Source organism: Jaculus jaculus, chromosome 14, assembly GCF_020740685.1.
Source record: "Jaculus jaculus isolate mJacJac1 chromosome 14, mJacJac1.mat.Y.cur, whole genome shotgun sequence".
In the NCBI taxonomy this organism is placed as follows: Eukaryota; Metazoa; Chordata; class Mammalia; order Rodentia; family Dipodidae; genus Jaculus; species Jaculus jaculus.
In genome coordinates, this window is record NC_059115.1 from 22250135 (window position 1) to 22274574 (window position 24440).

General features: G+C 50.2%; 2 protein-coding genes across 5 annotated transcripts in view; one reads left to right on the forward strand and one right to left on the reverse strand.

The window, feature by feature from the left end:
• Syngr4 (synaptogyrin 4) overlaps nt 1–2186 on the reverse strand; it is a 15850-nt gene extending 13664 nt beyond the window's left edge. For 2 of the 3 annotated variants that reach the window (XM_004672281.2, XM_012952174.2), the window contains exons 1-2: nt 1450–2186; nt 131–330 (exon numbers count right to left, since the gene is read on the reverse strand). In XM_004672281.2, the coding sequence (XP_004672338.2) occupies nt 131–223 (93 nt within the window). In that variant the 5' untranslated portion in view covers nt 224–330; nt 1450–2186. Of the gene's footprint in view, nt 1–130; nt 331–1068; nt 1163–1449 lie in introns of those variants that run through there. The other variant, XM_045133493.1, reaches the window with a different exon arrangement.
• On the forward strand, nt 1430–24165 carry Tmem143 (transmembrane protein 143). Of its 2 annotated transcripts, none has more exons than XM_045133491.1 (8): nt 1430–1661; nt 1968–2208; nt 3745–3849; nt 15152–15346; nt 16453–16583; nt 17140–17419; nt 22811–23000; nt 23164–24165. In XM_045133491.1, exons 1-8 carry the CDS (start codon nt 1639–1641, stop codon nt 23430–23432), a joined length of 1434 nt encoding a protein of 477 aa, XP_044989426.1. In that variant the 5' UTR covers nt 1430–1638; the 3' UTR covers nt 23433–24165. The 2 variants fall into 2 exon arrangements, with proteins under 2 accessions (XP_044989426.1, XP_044989427.1); XM_045133492.1 differs by having other exon boundaries at nt 23212–24165.
• The last annotated feature ends 275 nt before the right edge of the window (nt 24166–24440 follow it).

A 24440-nucleotide genomic window follows, 5' to 3' on the forward strand; every position in this document is an offset into this window, starting at 1 on the left:
TGGGAGCCACTAGCAGCACAATCAGGTGCTCAGCAAAAGGTGGCTTCAGTTTTCACTATATGACCCTGTCTGCCCCTCCCTAGGATTCTGGGTCTGAGAGTTGACCTGCGTTCTGTCCCCCGGACCTCACCCCTGCGAAGATCCGCAAAATGCTCTTTGGTCTCCTCAAAAAGCGCACTGCTTCACTGTCAGCCAGGTCCTGGAGGCTATCAGGGAGGCGCATGGCGACTGCTCTCCTTCGTGAGCTCCAGAAGTAGGGGCAAGGATGTTGGGCGCTGCCTGGTGGGTGCCACTGACTGACTGCTCCCAATTCCACAGAGGGTTCGGCTGCTGCAAGATAACAGATGGAGACATCAGGTCAGGGTGCAGGGGAAGTGGGTCAGTGTCCTAGGTGTGGGTGGAGTGCAGGACTACCAGAGCTCTTAGGAGTCAGTTTCTGAGGGCTGGAAAGATGGCTTAGCACTAGCCTGCTAAGCCAAAGGACCCAGGTTCCATTCCCCAGTACACACGTAAGGCCAGATGCACAAGGTGGCACATGTGTTTGGAGTTCGTTTGCAGTGGTTGGAGTCCCTGGTGGGCCCATTCTCTCTGCCTCTCTTTCTCTCTCTCTCAAATAAATAAATAATTTAAAAAGTCAGTGAAGGTTAGGCTGGGAGTCGAAATGGTCAGGGTAAGACCTCTGCTGAGGGGCCCATGAACTGGACTCTAGGTAGGTTTGCATGGACTGAGGGGCTGCTTTGCAGTCCTAGGAACAGTGGGCTCGGGATGAAAGGACTGCTTCGGTTCCCAGTAGTCAGGAATATGGGGTGAAGGGCTCCTGGAAGATAAGGGGTGTAAGGTTTAGGAATGGAGACACAGTTGAAAAGTCTGCTGGAAGTTGGAAATGAAGGGTGGGGGTGACGTGACAGTGAACCCGGGCCCCTATCGGTGTAGGGAGGTGGAGAGGGAGGGCTGGGCATGGCGGCGCGGAGGCGAGCCCAGCGCGTTCAGGGTCGTTTCCCAAAAGAGCCCGCACTTCCGCCCCAGCGGCCTCACGAGGGCGCACTGGGGGTCGAGCGCTATGGCTACCTTCTCGGCACCGAGGCCTCCCTTCCAAGGGGTGTGGGGTGGAGGGCAGAAAGGGTGCTGGCTCTTACTCCCGCTGCCCTTCCTTTGAGCTCCGGGAGTCACCTCAGCTTTCCTTGGGTTCCACTTTTTCCCGCCTTTTCAATCCTCCACAGATGATTGGCTGAGACAAGGCCACGCCCGCTTCCCCGCCTACTCACGCTGATTCCAGGGCGGGGCGGGGCCTTCGCAGACGTTGGACTTGTCGCCGTTGGCCGGCCGCGCGCCAGCCCGCCCCGCCTCTTCTCGCCCCGAGTCGACGAGGCACTCCTGTGGCGCATGCGCGTCATCCAAATGAGACTAATATTGGAGCATGCGCAATTGGGATGGGAGCTCAATGCTCACCTCACTGACCCAGGCCTTGCGCATGAGTCTTGCTGCTTGCTGAAGCCGATTTTGGGTCCCGGGACTTATTCTTGCACGTGCAATAGTTGAGAAAATAGGTTTGGCCCTAGCTTTGAGCATGCATTTAATTGCTGGCTGAAGCCGATCCTACAGGCCCCGGTTGTCTTCTGCACATGCGCAGAGGGCTCAATGACAGTCGCGCGTTGGCTAAGGTGAGGGAAGAGGGCATTTGCATGGCCGGGGGAGGGCGGTTCTGCTCCCCTTGTGTAGCCTTTCTGAGCTTTTCCTATACTCCTGAGGTCCACCTCGCTGTCCAAACTCCGCAGTGACCAGTTGTATCACTACAGTGTCCCTGGGTTTGCAGAACACCCAAACCCTACGACCTCTGACCACAGTAGGTGGGACAGGACCAACCATAAGGGTGCAGCTGCCGGGGTGGGAACGTCTCCAGAAGAGTGGCACGCGCGAAGGTGTTTCCTCCAGGTGACCTCTGGCCCCGCCCATGTCCTTCTGTTCAGGCTCCCGGGAAAGGGGTTGGCCATGTTGCACATGACCCGTGGAGCCTTGGGGTCAAGGGAACGAGCATGGTCTCTGGTACCTACTCTTCTTGGAACTCCCCGCGCCCTGTCGTCCCTGGCGGAGAAGATGGGGGTGTACCGCAAGATGTGGAACCCCACAGAGCCCCGTGATTGGGCCCAGCAGTACCGCGAGCGCTTTATTCCCTTCTCCAAAGAGCAGCTGCTCCGCCTCCTGATACAGGTACCTCCCTGTTAATGGTTCTAGAGCCTGGGGACTACAATTTCCGGCAGACATTGCAGCAGTAAGACCCTCGTTGCTACGTGGACTGCCCTGGTGCCTTCTGGGACATGTAGTTTTAGGTTCCTGTGGGGACCCAGGGGGGTGTGAGACGGATGTGTTGGAATGCAAGCACCAAGAGCGCTGAGACTTGATGCCTTATGGACCCTGGATGGGCTTACTTTCTCTATGGCATGGATTTTTCCCCCACTCTGTAAAACAGGTACAATTATCATCCTCATTACTATTTCTACTATCTAATGAAACTTACACTTACAAGGTCACAAGCCAGTAGTTTTAAGTATCACACATTATTCTCTTTGTGGCGCTGTGCCAAGTAATTACATCAGAACAACTCAGTCAGAGAGACACCACCATCATCCCACTTACAGATGAGATAAAAGGAAAGAGACACCTTCAGGGCATTATGTAATGGCCCAGGCCTGCCCAACCCTTGCAGCCCCTCTTCCATTGAGCGTTTTACTTCACCCCAATTCTGGTTCATTTCGGAGCTTGAGCTTTCAGCACGCCCTCACTGTCATGGAAGATGATAAACACTTTTTTTTTTCTTTTTGGTTTTTCGAGGTAGGGTTTCACTCTAGTCAAGGCTGACCTGGATTTGCTATGTAGTCTCAGGGTGGCCTCAAACTCTTGGTGATCCTCCTACTTCTGCTTCCCTCCCAAGTGGTGGGATTAAAGGCATGCGCCACCATGCCCAGCACTTTTTTTTTTTTTTAAGTAGGGTCTCTATGTAGTTTCAGCCTGGTCTCAAACTCACAGCGGTCCTCCTGCCTTTGCCTTCTGAGAGTGCTGGGATTAAAGGCGTGCACCACCCTGCACGGTGAACATTTTAAAAAAATTATTTGGTAGGGGGAGAGGCAGATAGAAAGAATGGGCGCATCAGGGCCTCCAGCCATTGCAAATTTATGTGGGTACTGGGAAGTCAAACCTAGGTCCTTAGGTTTTGCAAGCAAGTGCCTTAACTGCTAAGCCATCTTTTCAGTCCCAGTCAACGCTTTTTGAATACCGATTGTGTGTACCAAGTCCTGTACTAGATTTTATACACACGTCACATACCACACATTCTCAAGTTTCCCCATAGCCATTTGCCCTTGCACTGAGCTAATGAACAGCCTCAGTGTGCTCCTGTGGAGTCAGGTGGGCCCTTCCCATCATGACCCTCAAGGGCTTTTCTGAGGGTCAGTTTCTCTTGAGACACCAGTGCTCTAAGTACATCAACTGAAACCACATGAGGGGTGATGTTATGCGGAGAGCACCTGGCACAGAGCCTGCATTGGTGGCCACACAGCCTCCTACTCTTAAGGCCTTCTGCTTTCCCTTACTGTGCTGGGGCAGTAAAATTGGCCACATTTCCTCCTCAGCACCAAATAAAATTTAAAAAGCCAGAGTTCTGACCCTATGTGTGGGTTGCTAGGTAAAGAGTCCCCTTTGGGGGGCATAGGGAGGAGGACTGACCAGCTTTTCTCCCTGAGGTGACAGGAGTTCCACTCCAGCCCGGCAGAGAAGACAGCTTTGGAGCAGTTCTCGGCTCATGCGGACTTCTGCACTGTGCTCCACTACCACCACCTCCTGGCCCGGCTGCAGGTGAGCAAGTACTTGTGACCCTGTCAGTCCTCTCAGTCACACCTGCCTGAAAGTCTGCTTCTCTGTCTTTTAGGGGCAGGGGGTTCAAGGTAGGGTCTCTCTCTAGACCAGGAATACCTGGAACTCACCATGTACTCTGAGGCTGGCCTTGAACTCACAGTGATACTCCTACCTCAGCCTCCCAAGTGCTGGGATTAAAGGCATGAGCTGCCACACCTGTCTCTCTTTTCTTTTTTTGACTTTTTTTTCATGAGAGAGAATGAGAATTGGTATGCCAGGGTCTCCAGCCACTGCAATTGAACTCCAAATGTGTGTGCCACCTTGTGTGCATGTGCGACATTGCACACGTATCACCTTGTGCATCTGGCTTACGTGGCATCTGGGGAGTCAAACATGGGTCCTTAGGCTTTGTAGGCAAGTGCCTTAACTGCTAAGCCATCTCTCCAGCCTTTTTTTTTTTTTTCTTTTTACTTGCAAGCAGAGAGAGAGAGGGAGAGGGAAAGGAAGAAAGGGTGTGCCCATGCCTCTAGCTGCCACAGAGGAACTCAAGAGGCATGTGCCACTTTGTGCATCTGGTTTTACATGGTGTAGCAGACAGCTTCAGGTTCGCTGAGATGAACTTCCAGACCAGGCACAATTAAGGAGGAAAGGATATTTATTGAAGCTTACAGATCCAGGGGAAGTTCCATAAATGGCAGAGGAAGCTGGCCTGCCATCACAGGACCAAGCAGAGAGAGAGAGAGAAGCACAAGCCAAAAGCCACAGCACACTTCAGGAACTCTAGCTAGGCACACTGTGCATATCCTTAGATTGAAGCCTGAAACCCACTACCACACCTAAATATCCACCCAGTGACACTGCCTCCAGCCAGGTGGCTGCAGATGCAAACTATAAACAACTGAATATATTGGGGGCCATCTATTCTATTCAAACCACCACACATGGTTACTGGGGAATTGAACCCAGGTTGTTAGGCGCAGCTTAACTGCTGAACCATCTCTTCTACCCTGGCTGTCTTTTAAAGAATTATTTTTATTCATTTATGTGCAAGGGGAGGGAGGGAGAGAGAAAATCGGTGTGCCAGAGTTTAGGAGCTGCAAAGAAACTCCAGATGTATGCACCACTTTGTGCATCTGGCTTTAGGTGGGTACTAGAGAATCAAGCTCAGTTCATTAGGCTTGCAAACAAGCACCTTAACTGCTGAGCCATCTCTCTAGCCCCTGACTCTCTTTTAAGCACTGGGCATTCTGTTGTGACCAGGCAGATGTGGCCATGTCCTCTGGGAGCTGGCATTCCAGACTGGGAGGTGAGAAAGGAAATAAATCTAAAATGTGATACCCTGTAGGGTAAGTATTGTGAAGAATGGTGGTGCGGCGTTGCAGGATAAAGAAGGAGGTAGTCATATGACCCAGCTATAGCACTCCTAGGCATATATCCAAAGGACTCATCTCATTTCCTTAGAAGTACGTGCTCAACCATGTTTATTGCTGCTCAATTTGTAATAGCTGGGAAATGGAACCAGCCTAGATGTCCCTCAACTGATGAGTGGATAATGAAGATGTGGCACATTTATACAATGGAGTTCTACTCAGCGGTAAAGAAAATGATGTTATAAAATTTGCAGAAAAATGGATGGACCTGGAAAGGATTATATTAAGTGAGGTAACCCAGGCCCAGAAAGCCAAGCGCCACATGTTCTCTCTCATATGTGGATCCTAGCTACAGATGACTGGGCTTCTGCGTGAGAAGGAAAATACTTGGTAGCAGAGGCCAGTAAGTTAAAAAGGAGACATAAAGGGAAGAGAAAGGAAGGGAGGAGGATACTTAATAGGTTGATATTGTATATATGTAAGTACAATGATTGTAATGGGGAGGTAATATGATGGAGAATGGAATTTCAAAGGGGAAAGTGTGGGGGTGGGGAGGGAGGGAATTACCATGGGATATATTTTATAATCATGGAAAATGTTAATAAAAATTAAAAAACAATAAATATTTAAAAAAGAGAAGGAGGTAGTGGGCGCTCATTTAGACAGGATAGTTGGGGAGGGGTACCATGAGGTGTTCTGGAGTGACCACAGTAAGGAGAGAGCTGGGGCCAGGTGGCTGTCTAGGGAGACTGGTCCAGACAGAGGGGAAGAGTGGGTGCAATAGCCCTGAGAGGGGAGGGAGGGCACCAGGGCCGCTGGAGGAAGGGAGGTTGAGAGGGAGATGAGACCAGAGAGCTTTGCTGTGACTCAGTGAGCCAGAACCTGCAGGAGGTCTTTGAGCAGAAGAGGGAGCGAGTGAAGTGTTTCAGGAGTTGGCATCTCTCTGGCTGCTGTGCCAGATTGGATTGGTGGAGGGCGGGAGATGGTTACATGGTCAATTATGTCTGCCCGGTAAGAGATAAAGGAAGAATAATGGCAGTGGGCATGTGAAAAGTAGTCAAACAGTGGTTAGAAGGTATCAGCATTGCTGTGGGGCAGGGGTGCAGGAGGGAGGGACAGTCTTTGCTGCCTGGGGCTGGCTCTGGCCTAGCCTGTTGTCACCTGTGTGCATGCGTGGTGGCATCATTTACCAGATGAAAGGACTTAATTTAAGGTACCTGTTGGATAGCCAGGCAGAGGGACACTGGAAGGTGTGGGTCTGCAGTGCAGAGAGAGCTCTAGGCTGAGGACGCTCTGGAAGGATCCCCATGGTACTGAGACCACCAGGACATTAGTGCTGTCTTGGAGTGAAATGTTGTAATTAAAACACAAGACTGGGGCTGAAGAGATGGCTCAGCGGTGAAAGGCACTTGTTTGCAAAGCCTAGGGGCCCAAAGTTTGATCCTCAGTATGCATGTAAAGCCAGATATACAAAGTAGCGCATGCATCTGGAGTTCGTTTGCAGTGGCAGGAGGCCCTGGCGTATACATACTCACTTTGTCTGTGTTCCTGTCTCTGTCACAAATAAATAAAATTAAAAAACAAAACAAAAAAAAAATGCCTGCTAGGGCTGGAGAGATGGCTTAACAGTTAAGGTGCTTACGTAGGAAGCCTAAGGACCCAGTTTTGATTCTCCAGGTCCCACATAAGCCGTATGCAAATGGTGGCACGTGCGTCTGGAGTTTGTTTGCAGTGGCCAGAGGCCCTGGTGCGCCCATTCTCACTCTCTTTCTCTCTCTCCCTCTCTCTGTATCGAATAAATAAAAATTAAAATAAAAACATAGTTTTAAAAATTAAAAAAATAAATAAAAACAACTACTAGACTGGGCTGCCTACACTACCAATATTTATTTTCTTGGATGTCAGGCTGCAAGTATAGGATCAAAATGCCCTTGAAAGCCTGGTGTTGTGGCACACGCCTTTAAGTCACAGTCATCAGAAGTCAGAGGTAGGAGGATTGCCATGAGTTTCAGGCCATTCTGAGAATACAGAGTGAATTCCAGGTCAGCCTGGAGTAGAGTGAGATCCTACCTCAAAAAACCAAAAAAAAAAAAAAAAAAAAAAAGTCTCATGAGGGCTGCTGCCGGAGTCCTTGGCCATGTCCTCACATGTGGGAGGGGTGAGTGAGAGCTCTGAAGTCTCTTTTGTAAGTGTGTTGATCTCCTTTATGAAGGCTCCATCCTCATGACCTAAGTGCCTCTTACTAATATTGGGTCAGTCAAGGGCATGGAGGCCAACCTTCATCTCCATCCCTTCAGAGGTTGGACTGAAACTGAATGACCCTGAACCCAACTGTAGATCACAGTGTTGGCAAAGGCCACCCAGAGCAGCCAAGGCTGCAGGTAAACCAGACAGTCGCCATGCTGACGTCCCTAGTACTAAGGACTCCCTCCTACCAGCTGGTCACTAGCCAGTCCTAGAATTGTACAAGATGGGACCCTGCAGGCCTGCTGAGCTCATCTGCATCTGTCCTGCGGCTGCCACGGCTCCTCGGTGCACTGTGTCTGATGCTTCAGCTGCACTTGCCCAGACAGAAGGCATGACTTTTGGAGGGCCTGTGAAGTGCCCAAGTTCACAAGGGTCACAAGTAAAGGCACAATTCTAGTCCCCTCATCTGCCTCTGCTTCAATGTGGGGCACCTGTAGCTTGCAGAGACAGGGCCTTTTTTTTTTGTTTTTTCATGAAATATTTTATTCTGTAAATTAAAGAAACCCAGGCCTAGGGCTGGAGAGGTGACTTAGTGGTTAAGGCATTTTACCTGCAAAGCCAAAGGATCCTGGTTCGATTCTCCAGGACCCACCTAAGCCAGATGCACAAGGGGCCCCATGTATTTGGAGTCTGTTTGCAGTGGCTGGAGGCCCTGGTGCACCCATTCTCTCCCTCTCTCTCAAAAAAAAAAAAAAAAACAAAAAACACAGGTCTGGAGTGGTTAAGGCACTTGCCTGTAAAGCCTAATGACCCAAGTTCAGTTCCCCAGTACTTACCTCAAGCCAGATGCACAGTGGCACATGCATCTGGAGTTGGTTTTCAGTGGCTGGAGGCCCTGTCATGCCAATTCTCTTTCTTTGTCTCTCTCCTCTCTATCTTGCTCTGCTTGCAAATAAATTTAAAAAAATATTTTTTAAAGCCCATAGATGCTGGAGAGATGACCTAGTGGTTAAGGCACTTACCTGCAAAGTCTAAGGACCCATGTTTGACTCTCCAGGTCCCACATAAACCAGACTCAAGCATGCAAGGTTGGACATGCACACAAGGTGGTATACATGTCTGGAGTTCTATTACAGTGGCTGGAGGTCCTGGCTCACCAATTCTCTCGCTCGCTTGCTCGCTCTCTTTCTCTCATTTTAAAAAAAAAAAAAGCCCATAGAGGGGCTGAAGAGATGGCTTGGCTTAGCAGTTAAGGCACTTGCCGGCAAAGCCAAAGGACCCAGGTTCAGTTCCCCAGTAACCATGTAAAGCCAGATGCACAAGGTGGTATATGCATCTGGAGTTTATTTGAAGTAGCTAGAGGTCCTAGCATGCCCATTCTCTATCTGCTTCTTTTTCTGTCTCTGTCTCTCTCTCAAAAAAAAAAAAAAAAAAAAAAAAAAAAAAAAAAACCCTTACAAAAACGTAGAGCTAGAGAATGAATATAAGTGATTATGCCCATATCTGTGATGCAGGAGTTGGTGCTAGGGCAGGGAGAGGTAGCAGAGAGTGGTCCTTGCTGATGCCCTATCTCGGGGACACCCAGAGTAGCCCTGGCTCAAAGCCCATAATTCACTAGCTATGTGGGTGACCTTGGAGGCAGCCTTCCCATCTCTCTTTCCCTTTGTATTTCCTGACTGCCCACTGTGTCTCCCGAGGTGCACAGGGCAGATGTGTACTACCTCATGGCTCATTCTGCAGGAGAGGAAAAACAATGTTAACAGGTAATGAAAATTCAAGATCCAGTTGCCAGGCAGAGACCATGGCATCCAGTTTACTCTTTTTCTTTTTCTTTTTTTTTTTTTCGAGGTAGGGTCTCACTCTAATTCAGGCTGACCTGGAATTCACTATGTAGTCTCAGGGTAGCTTGAAATTCATGGTGATCCTCCTACCTCTGCCTCCCAAGTGCTGGGATTAAAGGCGTGCGCTACCATGCCCGGCTCAGTTAACTCATTTTCAAGAGTGGCCATAACAAATTTCTGGACACGAAGTAGCTTGAAACACTAGGCATTTTCTTTTGGTCAGGAGGCTGGAGTGGGGAGGTCAGGCCCAGGTCCTGCTGCTGCTCCTAGCTTGTGGCTGACATCCTTGGTTTGCAGATGCCCCCTTTTAGCCATTCATTCTTCTCAGGCCCTTCCCAGCTGTGTGTGAGTCCCTTTGTCCTGCGGGCACTCTCGTGGGATTTAGCATCTGCTCTAAGCTGCTGTGATCTCACCTCAAGACCCTATGTCCAAATGAGATCATATTCTGAAAGGGTATGAAATTAAAGCAGTAAGTTTTCTTTTTTAAAAATTTTATTGTGTGTGCATATATATATAAAATTTGAAAGTGAAAGAATAGGCATGCCAGGGCCTCTAGCCACTGCAAACAAACTCCAGATGCATGTGCCCCCTTGTGCATCTGGCTTATGTGGGTCCAAAGGAGTCAAACCTGGGTACTTTGTAGGCAAGTGCCTTCAATGCTAAGCCATCTTTCCAGTCCTATTTTTTTTTTTTTTTTTTTTTTTTTTGTTTTTTTGAGGTAGGGTTTAGCTCTAGCCAGGGCTGACCTCAAATTTGCTATGTAGTCTCAGGCTGGCCTTGAAGTCACGGCAGTCCTCCTACCTCTGCCTCCCAAGTGCTAGATTAAAGACGTGTGCCACCATACCAGGTCTTTTTTAAATTTTTGTTTAATATTTGTTTGTTTGTTTGAGAGACAGAAACACACACAGAGAAAGAGAGAGAGAGAGAATATGATGTATGGGCACACCAGGGCCTCCTGCCACTGCAAATGAACTCCAGATGTATGTGCTACTTTGAGCAACTGGCTTTACATAGGTATTGGGGAATCAACCCTGGGCTGTTGGGATTTGCAAATGTGTCAGGTTTGCATTGCTGGTAGAAATCACCCAACCAAGAGCAGCTTGTGGGGAAAAAAAAAAAAAAAAAGAGGTTTTTATTTTGGTTTATAGGCTCGAGGGGGAAACTCCATGATAGCAGGGGAAAATGGCATGAGCAAGAGGGTGAACATCACCTCCTGGCCAACATCAGGTGAACAACAGGAACAAGAGAGTGTGCCAAACACTAGCAAGGGGGAGCTGGCTTTAACACTTATAAGCCTGGCCCCCAAAATACATTGCCTCATGGAGGTGTTAATTCCCAAATCTCCATCAGCTGGGAACCTAGCATTTAGAACACCTAAGTTTACGGGGACACCTGAATCAAACCACGACAGCAAGCAAGTGCCTTTAACTGCTGAGCCATCTCTCCATTCCTGAAACATTAAGTTTTCCAACAGGGCAAGGTGATGTACTTCCTTAATCTCAGCTTTTAGGAAGTAGAATCAGGAGGATTGTTACAAGTTTCAGGCCATCCTGATCTACAAATGAGACACTGTCTCAAAAAATTTCTTTCTTTGTGAGGGAACATATATTTTTAGGGGGTTCTCTTCAACCTACTATAGACAGTTAAATTTGACTTGAGATAAGCTATGATAGTTTATCTTTAATTTTTTTTGTTTTTGTTTTGAGAAAGGGTCTCACTCTAGCCCAGGCTGGCCTGGAACTTCATGGCGATCCTCCTCCTCTGCCTCCCAAGTGCTGGGATTAAAGGTGTGTGCTACCATGCCCAGTTCTTTAAAATTTTTTATATTTTATTTTATTTATTTACTTGAGATTGGGGTAAGAGGTAGAGAGAGAGAATAGGTGCCCCAGGGCCTCTAGCCATTGCAAACAAACTCAGACACATGTGCCACCTTGTGCATCTGACTTACATGGGCCTTAGTGAATTAAACCTGGGTCCTTAGGCTTACACAGGCAAGCACCTTAACTGTTAAGCCATCTCTCCAGCCCTTAAAAACTCCATAAATATACTCTTCAGCTTCAAACTCGTGTCCTGTATAAAAAGGTCAGTGGGTATTGCTTTGGTTTTGGTCTCAGCACTACTGTACACAATCAGATGATCAAAACAAACCTGATGGGGCTGGAGAGATGGCTTAGCGGTTAAGCGCTTGCCTGTGAAGCCTAAGGACCCCGGTTCGAGGCTCGGTTCCCCAGGTCCCACGTTAGCCAGATGCACAAGGGGGCGCACGCGTCTGGAGTTCGTTTGCGGAGGCTGGAAGCCCTGGCGCGCCCATTCTCTCTCTCCCCCCCTCCATCTGTCTTTCTCTCTATGTCTGTCGCTCTCAAATAAATAAATAAATAATGAACAAAAAAATTAAAAAAAAAAAAAAAACCTGATGTCAGTGAATTTTTTTTTCTTTCTTTTTTCCTCTAGGAAGGGTCTCACTCTAGCTTAGACTGACCTGGCACTCACTCTGTGTCCCCAGGCTGGCCTCGAAGTCACAGCAGTCCTCCTCCTACCTCTGCCTCCCAGGTGCTGGGATTAAAGGTGTGCGCCACCATGTTTAGCTGTCAATATTTTTTTTTTTTTTTTGAGATAGGGTCTTACTCTAACCCAGGCTGACCTTGAATTCACTTTATAGTCCCAGGCTCACCTTAAACTAACAGCGATCCTCCTCCTACTGCCTCCCAGGTAATTAAAGGCGTGTGCCACCATGCCAGGCCAGTTCATCCTCTCTTCTTAACATTTTCTTTCCATCCTGGGTTGGAACCCAGGGTCTTGCACATACAAGCATTCTATTGCCGAGCCATGCTTCCAGCCCCCTCACTGTGGATCTAGACAGGTGCTCTACCTCTGAACTACAGCCTCAGTCCTCTTTGTTTTTTTTTTTTTTTTTTTTTTTTTTTTTTGCTTTGTTTTGTTTTGTTTTTTCAAGGTAGGGTTTCCCTCTAGCCCAGGCTTACCTGGAATTCACTATGTAGTCTCAGGGTGGCCTCGAACTCATGGCGATCCTCTTACCTCTGCCTCCTGAGTGCTAGGATTAAAGGCATGTGCCACCATGCCCGACTCAGCCTCCGTCTCAGTCCTCTTTTTACTTTTGTTTTTTCGAGGTAGGGTCTCACTCTCTAACCCAGACTGATCTGGAACTCACTCTCTAGTCCCAGGCTGGCCTCAAACTCACAGTGACCCTCCTACCTCTGCATCATGAGGTGTTTTTTTTTTTTTTGTTGTTGTTTTTTTCCAATAGGTTATTGCTAAGTTGCCCTGACTGGCTTTGAATTAACAATCCTGCCTGTTGCAGTCAGCCTTACATTTCTGTCAGAAAACACCAGACCAAGAGCAGCTTGGGGGCGGGGGAGGGGGTTATTTTGGCTTACAGACTCAAGGGGAAGCTCCATGATGGCAGGGGAAAATGTGGCATGAGCAGAGGATGGACATCACCTCCTGGCCAGCGACAGATGGACAGCAGCAGCAGGAGAATGTGCCAAACACTGACAGGAGGAAGCTGGCTATAACTCCCACAAGCCCGCCTCCAACAATATATCGCATCCAGGAGGATCCAATTCCCAAATTGCCACCAGCTGAAAACCTAGCAGTCAAAACACATAAGTTTATGGGGGACACCTGAATCAAACCACTGCCCCAGTCTTCTCAGTGACTGCAATGACAGGTTTGTGATACCAAGTCCAAAGTGTTTTACCTTCCCATATGGGACAGCCAGTCAGGTGTGGCCACAAGAGAAGACACAAGAGAAACCTGGGGGGAAAAAAAAATCTTTGCCATTCATATTCCAAGAGGAAGGCACCACATGTTGTTGTGCAAGGCCACATAGGGTGGGGAGACCCTCTGGGCATCTCTGTAGGACAGGCAGTACAGGCAGGAAAGCTCATGATTGGCTGGTTTGAGATCTTTGGGCTTGGGGCTGAGTGCTGTATATGGGAAGGTCCTGGTGGACCAACACCTAGGTCTGGCATGAGGCTGCATTAGGGAGGAGTTGGGGAGTCACTACACAGCCAAAACATGCTCCCGGCTGGGCCTTTACTGTTGAGAAAAGCTGGCTGGGGGCTGGAGAGATGCTTGCCTGCAAAGCCTAACAATCCATGTTCAGTTCCCCAGTACCCTCATAAAGCCAGATGCACAAAGTGGCACATGCATCTGGAATTCATTTGTGACTGGAGGCCCTGGCATACCCATTCCCTCTCTGTACTTTTTTATTCTCTTTCTCTCTGCGTGCAAATAAATTTTTCTTTCTTTTTTTTTTAATAATTTTTGTTCATTTTTTATTTATTTATTTGAGAGTGACAGACAGAGAGAAGGACAGATAGAGGGAGAGAGAGAGAATGGGCGCGCCAGGGTTTCCAGCCTCTGCAAACGAACTCCAGACGTGTGCGCCCCCTTGTGCATCTGGCTAACGTGGGACCTGGGGAACCGAGCCTCGAACCAGGGTCCTTAGGCTTCACAGGCAAGTGCTTAACCGCTAAGCCATCTCTCCAGCCTTCTTTCTTCTTCTTCTTCTTCTTCTTTTTTTTTTTTGAGGTAGATTCTTACTCTATCCCAGGCTGACCTGAAATTCCCTCTATAGTCTCAGAGTAGCCTCAAACTCATTGGCAATCCTCCTACCTCCGCCTCGCAGGTGCTGGGATTAAAGGCGTGTACCACCACACCTAGGTTCTAAAATTTTTTTTTTTAACTTTTTTTTATTTATTTGAAAGCGACAGACACAGAGAGAAAGACAGATAGAGGGAGAGAGAGAGAATGGGCGCTCCAGGGCTTCCAGCCTCTGCAAACGAACTCCAGACACGTGCGCCCCCTTGTGCATCTGGCTAACGTGGGACCTGGGGAACCGAGCCTCGAACCGGGGTCCTTAGGCTTCACAGGCAAGCGCTTAACCGCTAAGCCATCTCTCCAGCCCTAAAATTTTTTTTAAAATATATTTTATTTATTTATTTAAGAGAAAGGGGCAGAGAGAAAGAGGGAGGGAATGGGCACGCCAGCGCCTCCAGCCACTGCAAATGAACTCCAGATGTGTGCGCCCCTTGTGCATCTGGCTTACGTGGGTCCTGGAGAATCGAACCTAGATCCTTAAGCTTTGCAGGCAAATGCCTTAATTGCTAAGCCATTTCTCCAGCCCTTAAAACTTTTTAAAAAATGAAAAAGTTTTTTTTAAATACCTGGCTGGAGACTAGAGAGATGGCTTAGCAGTTATGATGCTTGCCTGAAAAGCCAAAGTACCCAGGTTCTATTCTCCAGGACTCACATAGGCCAGATGCACAAGGTGGTGCATGGGTGTGGAGTTCATTTGCAGTGGCTAAAGGCCATGGCATGCCTGCTTTCTCTCTCTCTCTCTCATATAAATAAATAAAGTGTTTAAAAACAAACAGAAAACCTGGATGGGCGGATGTTTTAGGTCTCAACAGTCTGAAAGGCTTTGTTGCATTTTTGTTGAGACCTGTTCTTGCTGTGTATCCCAGGCTGGCCTTGAACCCACTGTCCTGCTTCAGTAGACTGGGATGAGTGTGCACTCCACGCCTGGTCTCAAAACATCTCTCTGCTCTCCCAGGATACCCTGGCCCATGGACAGGAGGCTCACTACCCTAATTTACAGGTTTTATGAGCACTCCTAATCCAGTGGCGCAGGCAGTGCTGTAAGATGGCAGAAGGAGCAGGAGTGGACGTTCAGGGGGTTGAGTATCGTTCAGCCTTGGACCTTGTCTCTTAATGCTCTGGCACTGGAATGCTGGGAAATGTAGTCTCCACTGAGCACAGGAGTGACTTGGGCCCTGGGCTTCTCCATCACCTATAAAATGGAGTCTGGAACATCCTTCAGGGCTTCATAGTCCCTCCTGCTGTGACACCCCTGCTGTTTCTGCCTCTGTCTCTCCTCAGGCCTTGTATGACCCTATCAACCCCGACAGAGAGACCCTAGACCAGCCATCCCTCACGGATCCCCAGCGTCTGTCCAACGAACAGGATGTGCTCCGCGCTCTGGAGCCCCTGCTGGCCCAGGCCAACTTCTCTGCACTGTCTGAGGATACCCTGGCTTATGCACTGGTTGTCCACCACCCTCAGGATGAGGTCCAGGTACCTGTCCCCAGAGGGGCCTCTCTTGGTGGCCTAGAAAAATGCCCCTCCCTCTCAGGTGCCCTCTGTTGGAAAAATGTTATCAGTTTAGGGTCTTAGGGACAAACACATTTTCTCTACCTGCTCTAATAACTTATTCATCTAATCAACAGGGCTGGAGAGACAGCTCAGTGGTTAAAGGCACTTGCTAGCAAAGCATGAAGTTCTGGGTTCAATTCCCCAATACCCATGTAAGGCCAAGATGCACAAAGTAAGGTGCACACATCTGCATTTCATTAATGGTGGCAAGAGGCCCTGGCATGCCCATTTCCACTTTCTCAGTGTCTCTTTCTCTCTCCTTGCAAATAAATAAGTAAAATATATTTTAAAAGGGAGGGGGGCTGTAGAGATGGCTTAGTGGTTAAGGCACTTGCCTGCAAAGCCTAAGGACCCAGGTTCAATTCCTTATTATCCATATAAGCCAGATGCACAAGGTGATGCATTCATCTGGAGTTCATTTCTAGTGGCTGGAGGCCCTGGCGTGCCCTTCCTTTCTCAAATAAATAAATAAATAAATATTGGGGAAAAAAAAAACCTAATAAACAGTATACAACAGTCATCCTTAAAGTCAACAGAAGTACTAAGTCTTCCAAAATCCCACCTTTTCGTACATTTTTTTCTTTTAGTACATTTTAAAATGTATTATTTCAGCTTGCATTTTGTCAGCTCTAGAATTGGGATGAGTCGTAGTTAGGGTGGCAATGCCATGGGGGACTCAGAATTTTTTGGTTTTGGTTTTCAAGGAGGGTCTTGCTGCAGCCCAGGCTGACCTGGAATTAGTCTCAGGCTGGCCTCAAGCTCACAGCAGTCATCCTACCTGTGCCTCCCAAGTGCTGGGATTAAAAGCATGTACCACTGTGCCCACCGACTGTTAGATTCTAAACAATATGGTAGCATAGAGGGCTGTGTGTCTCAGATTACAGCATACAGTGTATGGCCTTCCTGCTGGGACACTCCTTGAGAAGTGACAAAGGAGGGACACTGTTGAAAAGGGAGGCAGCTGTGGCACCATCCCTGAGCACCCAGCCAGGTTCAGTTGCCTCTGTTTCTTTCCTCCCCCTTGACAGGTGACAGTAAATTTGGATCAGTATATCTACATGCAGTTCTGGGCCCTTGGCCAGCGAGTCGGACAGATGCCTCATATGTCCAGTGTAGGCTCTAAGCGTGGCTTCTTCACCAAGCCGCCTCCTGCAGAGAGGTGAGGGGGCCCTTGTTCCTCGGCTGCAGCAAGAGGGAGCAAGGTTAGAGTCGAGAGGGGATGGACAGGTCAGTGACTGGCTTTGGGTGTCTGGAGCTCTGGGTGGGCAGTTGAGAAGTGTGACGTATGAACTGTTCAAAAAGCTGCCTTTTCTTCCCAAGGAAAGTGAGTACTGCTGTGTCCAGAGGAAGGGAAGAGGTAGAGATTGTTGTCCCCACTTTCCAAATTAGGAAAATTGAGGTACAGAGAGGGGAGGTTGCCCAGCCAGGATTCTGAGGAAGAACTGATATGTCCAAAAATAGAAATCAGCTGGGTGTGATGGTGCACGCTTTAATTTCAGCACTCAAAAGGCAGAGGTAGGAGGATTGCTGTGAGTTCGAAGCCACCCTGATACTACATAGTGAGTTCCAGGTCAACCTGGGATAATGTTAAAAATTAGGGATCATGTGACGAATCCATCCCTTATTGTTGCACACATGGCTTAAGCCCAACACCCTCCCTGAGTAGCGACAGGGGCTCTGCCTTCCTGAACCTGGCCCTCCTCTCTGGCCCTCAGGAGGTATTTCAAACGGGTAGTGCTGGCGGCCAGGACTCGGCAGGGGCGTCTGGTTCTGAAGAGCTTTAAGGACACGCCTCTGGAGGGCCTGGAGCAGCTCCTGCCCGAGCTGAAGGTGCGCACTCCCGCAATGCAGCGCGCCATGCTCAACCTCATGCTGCTGGTCTCCGGGCTCATGTTCTTTGTCAACGTGGGCATGGTGGTGCTGTCTGACCTCAAGATGGCCACCTCCTTGCTGCTGCTGCTTTTTGCTGCCTTCATGGGCGTCCGGGCCTCCAAGGTGAGCACACCCCCGGGTTCCTGTAGCCTGGCCAGGCCACTTTTGCATCTTGCATGCGTGGTACTTGGTGCTCCTTCCCCCCACCTCCTTACTTCTTTCACCAGCGTCCGTTTCCTCATCTGGAGAATGGGATCCTACTGAGCCTTGCTGTGTAGCTGTGTAGGGTGGGTGGTTTTGAGGACTACACACGGGACTCTGTGAAAGGCCCAGGGCCCAGTGCTGCATGAGTATTCATGCCCACTCTGGAGTGCCAGCTTGATTGGCACTTTAAGTATATGGCAGAGAGTGTGTGCTTTGGAGCCACACTGCCTGGATTGAATCTGACTGCCTGTTTTTTAGATGCATGGTTCCCCCCCCCACCCCCCGCAGGGTGGGGTTTCCCTCCAGCCCAGGCTGACCTTGAATTTACTATGCAGTCTCAGGTTGGCCCTGAATTCATGGTAATCCTCCTACCTTCTGCCTCCCAAGTGCTGGGATTAAAGGCATATACCACCATGCCCAGCTGGGCTTTATTTTTTTAATATTTTATTTATTTGAGAGGGAAAGAGGTAGTTGGAGAGAGAGAGAATGGGTGTTCCAGGACCCTAGCCACAGCAAATGATCTACAAATGCATCCACCACCTTGTACATCTGGTTTAAGTGAGTATTGGGGAATCAAACCTGAGTCCTTAGGCTTTGCAGGCAAGCACCTTAACAGCTAAGCCCTCTCTCCAGCCCATGGGTTTTAATTTTTTGTAGCAAGGTTTCACTCTAACTTAGGCTAACCTGGAACTCACTACGTAGTCCAGGCTGGCCTCAAACTCAAGGTGGCATTTTATTTATTTATGTATTTACTTGAGAGAGAGGGGCACCAAGAGATTGAATATGGGTGCACCAGGGCCTCCACCACTACAAACTATAGATGCATGCTCCACTTTGTGCATCTGGTTTTACATGGGTACTGGGGAACTGCACCCAGCTCTCAGGCTTGCAAGCAAGTGCCTTAACTGCTGAGCCATCTCTTCAGCCCCAGCTGTGTGGTCTTTAAGGAAGTTGCATAACCTCTCAGTGCCCCAGCTCCTGTATCACAAAAGTAGGGTTGATGACAGGACCTGACTCACAGGGGTGAGCAGCTTAGTGGATTATCAGCTGGCTGCAGCACAGGGGCTACCGTATATGAGGTGATGTGGTTACCATTCATGAGATTGTTTGTTCTCCAAGTTTCCATCTGGGTGGGGTGTGAGCAAGTATCTTTAACCACTGAGCCATCTCTCCAGCCCCATGATCACATTTTAAAGAAATATTTTTATTTGCAAGCAGAGAGAGAGAGAAAAAAAAAAAAAGAGAGAGAATGGATGCACCAAGGCCCTCCAGCTGCTGCAAATGAACTCCAGATGTGTGCATCACTTTCTGCATCTGGCTTTACATGAATACTGGGGAGTTGAACCCAGGTCGTTAGACTTCGCAGGCAAGCACCTTAACTGCTGAGCTACTGCTCCAGCTCCCCATGATCATATTTTCAATGCAGCCAGCTCCAGGCAAGAAAGAACCAGAGCCCAGGAAATCATATATTCAACAGGCTCCCCTTCTACTCTGTACATGTGAGTCCAGGACCACCTCATGCAGTTGTTCAAGTTGCTTATCAGCTAAGGACTGAGGGCTGACACCCAACTTGTGCTCTACCTGCTGAGCTATGTGTCCTGTCTTTTGCCTGAGGTGGCTGGGAAGGATGGCCTTACCCTCTCCTGGGGCCACTGCCCCAGTTTCACAGCCTGGTGTGAGGTGTCTATCATACCTGATCAACCATTTGCTTGCTGGTTCATTGGTTCTTAAGCTGTTTTGTGCTGGCTATGTGGGGGCCAGGACTCCTAGGCCAAGGAGAGGGCTGGGGAGAGCAGGGCATTCTCTATGGATCCAGGGCCCAGTGGTGGAGGTGAGGCTCAGAGTGGTGAAGATCACATATGCTCACACACCGGGTGCTGGCCTTTCTCAGGGCAGCAAGGAGCCACAGCAGGGTGTAAGCAGGGAGAGGCTGTGGTGACCACTGCCAGAGTGGTGGGATGAGACCAAAGGCAGGGAGGCCATCAAGGGATGGCTATCTAGTGTTTTAGGGAGAGGGTGGCAAGTCCAGCCCAGGCGGGCCTCCATCCTACTCCTCTGTGCTAGAAATACCAACTTCTCTTAATAAAGAGGCTGAGAGACTTCCAGAAATGAAAACATGAGGCAGTTTATTTTCGATCTTGCAAAATGGGTTGCAGCCCATTTTGGCAGTGCTCCTGTTAGGCATAGCTTGGTCATTTTTTATAACCCTAAATGCAAAGACACCTTCCCCTCTTTTCTCATTGGCTGGGTACTGGAGGAGGCACATTCTTTCTTGACTGACACCTGGGTCTTATTATTTCCTTATATGGCAACAGAAAGACTGTCCATGAGTTCATTCCCCTTGCCAACATCCCCTGTCTTATTTGCTTCAAGACCCCCAGGTGCAAGAGCCTTATCACGTGTCTGTGCAAGCCTGGTAATTAATGATTATTTCTGTGTTTCTGGCTCTGGCAAGCTAGATGTGAGCCAGGGACCCTGGCGTCTTTCATCTGTAACCAGGCTTGTGCTGATTTAGATGTTCTTATCTTCACAGTGGACCACTGGACTTTATTTCTCATGTCTGGCCCTGTGGGTTCAGAAGGTTAAAGCTCTGGTGAACTTAGTGCACTGATGACCCATTCTCCCACACTCCAGCTGCGACCCAGCCCTGATTTATGCTCCCCCACCCCCAGGCTCCCTTCCAGCCATCTGTGTCCCCATGTGCTTGCTTCTCCAGGTTGTCAGTCCCTCCTGAGTCTGCCTGTGCTGCCCTCTCCTGGTCCCTGCCTGGCTGTACATGCACTGAGCCTGGGGCTGTCTTTTCAACAATTGTCATAGCCCCCAGCTCAGGGCAAACCTGCCGCAGGATGCAGGGCCTTTCTGCACTGGAGGGGCTGCTTTGGCCAATGCCTGCTGGGCCTGTCGCAGAGCCTGGACTGTCACCGGCTGCTGTAGCATCTCCACACCTGGCCCCCTGGCATCTGGGTGGATGGCTCCCATGCCATGCCTTGTCCTCGCCCTACTCCCAGCCTCTGGAGCCCATCCCCTGCTCTGCCCAGAGCTGGACCTACCCCACTTACCCTATCCCCAACTGCAGCTCCTCTGCACTCGAGGCTCCTCCTGCTCCCTGGAACTCTGCTGTGTACCTGTTGTCCCCCTGTGTGACTGAATGTCCTCTCCCTCACTGGGCTGGCCGGTTGGCCCTGTGCAAACCTCACCCCCAGCCCAGAGGCTCCGGGCTTTGGGAGGTCTTCCTGGATCAGTCAGGCTGGGTGTGCTTGGCTGTACCCCTATCTCCCTTTGCAGAGCAGGCCCAGGCAGCCAGGATGGGTGGGTGGGGGGGACTGTGGAGCTGGAGTATGGAGGGAGACAAATGCCCCCTTTGGAAGCCTGAGGATGTGCCTCCTCCTGTGAGAAGCTTTGAGAACAGTGTTTTCCAAGAACAGATTGGAGGACTTCAGTTGTTTCGGGGCCTGAGGGAACAGTGGGGTGCTCTATAGGCTGCACTAGGGAAGGGGCTGGGAGCTTTGCAGAGTCGGGGAGACTGAGCATGGACAGTCAGGGAAGACTGAAGGGAGAGATGAGGCCAGGGTGGGCAGCAGAATACACTGGGAACAGTGACAAAGTGTGGCTGAGTAAAGGTGGGACTGCCTGGGTAGGGATTCCAGGGAAGGGGGGATGGCTAGCTGGGGAGGGGCCTCAGCACACCATGAAGCAGTGTGACTGCTCCTTTAACCTGAGAACTCTGCTCTGCAGTCTCGGCACACACACGCCAGCCTTGACATGTTCCATACTGGACAGGCCCTGGTGCAGTCTTGTGTTCATGGCCACTGGCTCCAGGGCAGGGATGGAACTGATGTTGAGAGTTTGTAAGAAGGTCCAGCTGAGTTCCGTGTCATAGGTTCCCGGTGGCCATTTCAGCTCAGGCCTCACTGGAGAACACCACACTTCCAGCAGCACAGGGTGGGGACAGTGGCCCCCTGGCAGCTGGTGTCCAGGTCTCTCCCTACTCTGCTTTGTGTGAACTGACATCCTGGGCTCTTCAGGGACCTCACTATACAGACTCCAGGCCAGTCTCAGCCAAGGGTTTACAGTTGGTAGAGGATAACCAAGGGTCACACAGCACCTCAAGCTCATTCATGATGAGTGGAGGAATGTGGGCTGGTGTCAAGCATTAGCATGGGACAGGGTGGGGGACAGTCTGGACCCTGACTTCTCTTTACAATTTAGTATCTTAAACCTTTTAAAAAATACTTAATTAGCCGGGCGTGGTGATACACACCTTTAATCCCAGCATGCAGGAGGCAGAAGTAGGAGGATTGCTATGAGTTCGAGGCCACCCTGAGACTCCATAGTGAATTCCAGAGTGAGACCCTACCTCGAAAAATGAAAAAAAAAATTTTTTTTTTTACTTTATTTATTTAAGAGAGAGGGAAGAAGAGACAGAGAGAATGGGCACACAGGGGCCTCTAGCCACTACAAACAAATTCCAGACACATGTGCCACCTTGTGTATCTGGCTTACGTGGGTCCTGGGGGTAATTGAACCTGGATCCTTAGGCTTCACAGGCAAGTGCCTTAACTTCTAAGCCATCTCTGCAGCCCTATTTTATTTATTTATTTGCAAGCAGAGACAAAGAGAGAGATTGAGAAAAGAGAGGAGAGTGGGCACGTCAAGGCCTCCAGCTGCTGCAAATGAACTCCGGACACGTGTCACTTAGTGTATCTGGCTTTGCATAGGTCCTAGAGAATCAAACCTGGGTTTGTTTTGCTTTGCAGGCAAGTGCCTTAACTGCTAAGCCATCTCTCCAATCCAAGTATCTTAAACCTTTTATGATGCATAAATAAATATCCCGATAAGCTCCTATGTAGACAGCACCCAGCATCCATAGATCCCATCCAAAGACCCCACTTTCCCAGCACCAGCGCATTTGAAGCAGAATCTAGACGTGGCTTCTGTGAACACAGAAGCAGGTCTGTAAATGACAAAACTGCTGGGCGTGGCGGTGCACGCCTTTAATCCCAGCACTCGGAAGGCAGAGGTAGGAGGATCGCCATGAGTTCAAGGCCACCCTGAGACTACATAGTGAATTTGAGGTCCGCCTGGGCTACAGTGAGACCCTACCTCGAAAACAAAACAAAACAAACTTGGGGGAAACTTCCAGGCCTAAACCCAAAGTTGTTTGAAATATTTGCACGTAGCCTGATGAGCAAAGCAGTAGGCCACTGGGAGAGGAAGGGTCCTTCAGCCTGTGGCCGGGGACCTGCATCGGGGACCTGCACCGGACTCCTGAGCACCCCGGCACTCGACGCTGACCCCTCATCTGCGCAGGTGTTCGGTCAGTGGCGCAGTGCGCAGGCGCTAGAGCTGGCGCACATGCTGTACTACCGCAGCACGTCCAACAATTCGGAGCTGCTCAGTGCACTGGCGCTGCGCGCGCAGAACGAGCACACCAAGGAGGTGCTGCTGGCTCGCAGCTTCCTGGCCCGGCGGCCTGGGGGCGTGCAAGGTCCGCCTGAAGGTAGGCCTGCCCTGTGGTTACCAGTCCCCTCCTACTGTCCTGAGAGCCTGCCTGCTTTCCCCCAGCCTCCCCTGACTTCCCGCTGTCCCCAGACCTCTTTTAACTCCTGAACTCCTTCCTCTGCCCCAGCCTCCCTCCCCCTCCCCGCCCCCGTTGTCCCCAGACCTGCGCCTCTCCACAGACCCAGGTTGGACACGGTTTCTGCCCGCAGAGATCTCCAGTTGGCTGCAATCGGAGGTGGAGAGCTGGCTCCTGACCCAGTCAGGTTGTGAGGTGACCTTCAACGGATCCCGGGCCTTGGCCCACCTGCAAGCTCTGACCCCCAGCCTTGGGCTATTCCCTCCCTCGAAGTTGCCCCGACTGGACCCGTTGGCTCCAGGCCCCGCCGAGGCCTCGCAGGTAGCATCGGGCGGTAGGCCCCCGGCAGCCTGACTGCCTCCTCGTCCTACCACGAGCTGCGCACATCAAGCTCCGCCTGCGCCCCGGCAAGCTGTCAGTCCTGGCTGCAGCTCCCGCTTCCAGGTCTCAACAGGCCGTCTTTTCTGCTACGCCGTTAACTTCGAAGCAGCCAATCATGACCGCTAGCAGTTGCTAAGTAACCCTTCTGAAGCCAATCAAAGGTGTTTGGTTCGGCTCGTTTTTTTTTTTATCCCTAGGCCCCGCCCACGGCGTGAACCTCGGCCTGTAGAGGGGGTGAAGCCTGGGGAAACAGTACCCAGCTGTACCATCACAGGTGCCAAGCTGCGTTCCGAAGGCTGTATACACATCACCATCACCGTCTGTTTAGCCTGCGAACTGCCCACCTCATGCACCTGGTCGGACTGGCAGTAGCCCGGGAGTACACCAGCCTCAGAGCCACTTGGCCCTGACCCAGCCAGTGCCAGCTGCTGGGCACCATCCTCGTCGGGCATCTAGTGGACATTTGCAGAGGAATCTGCAGGGATGTCGAGAGATGGAGCATTTGCTCAGCTGTTTCAGGAGGGGATACTGGGAACCTTGTCAGATCATTGTCACCCCAAGAACAGTCGGGGCTTCTGTGCTCTGAGTCCTGGTCTCAAGCCCTGGCTGCAGAAACTACCTCCACTTGGCTCTCCCCACCAGTGCCCAGTACAATATTTATCGGTCTGTCACTTTCTCCTAAGGGAATAAATCATATTTAAATACAGCTGGATGAGTGGGGTGGCTGCCGGTGAGAGGTCTTGGAAGGGCAAGACCCCATGTGGATGCGCCCCAGACCGAGAAAGGGCCTTCGTTCCAGGAGTCAGGGTGTCATGAACTGGGAAGACTGGGTGGCCAAGTGCGGCTGTGCAGCCCGAAATCCAGCCAGTTTCCACTGTGTCTTCGTGTGCGATTGACAAGGTCCGCTGGTAGAAGGGGTGTGTCTTCTCATTTTTACTGAGATGCCAAATGGGTGGCCTTTGGGGATGGCAACATAGAGAA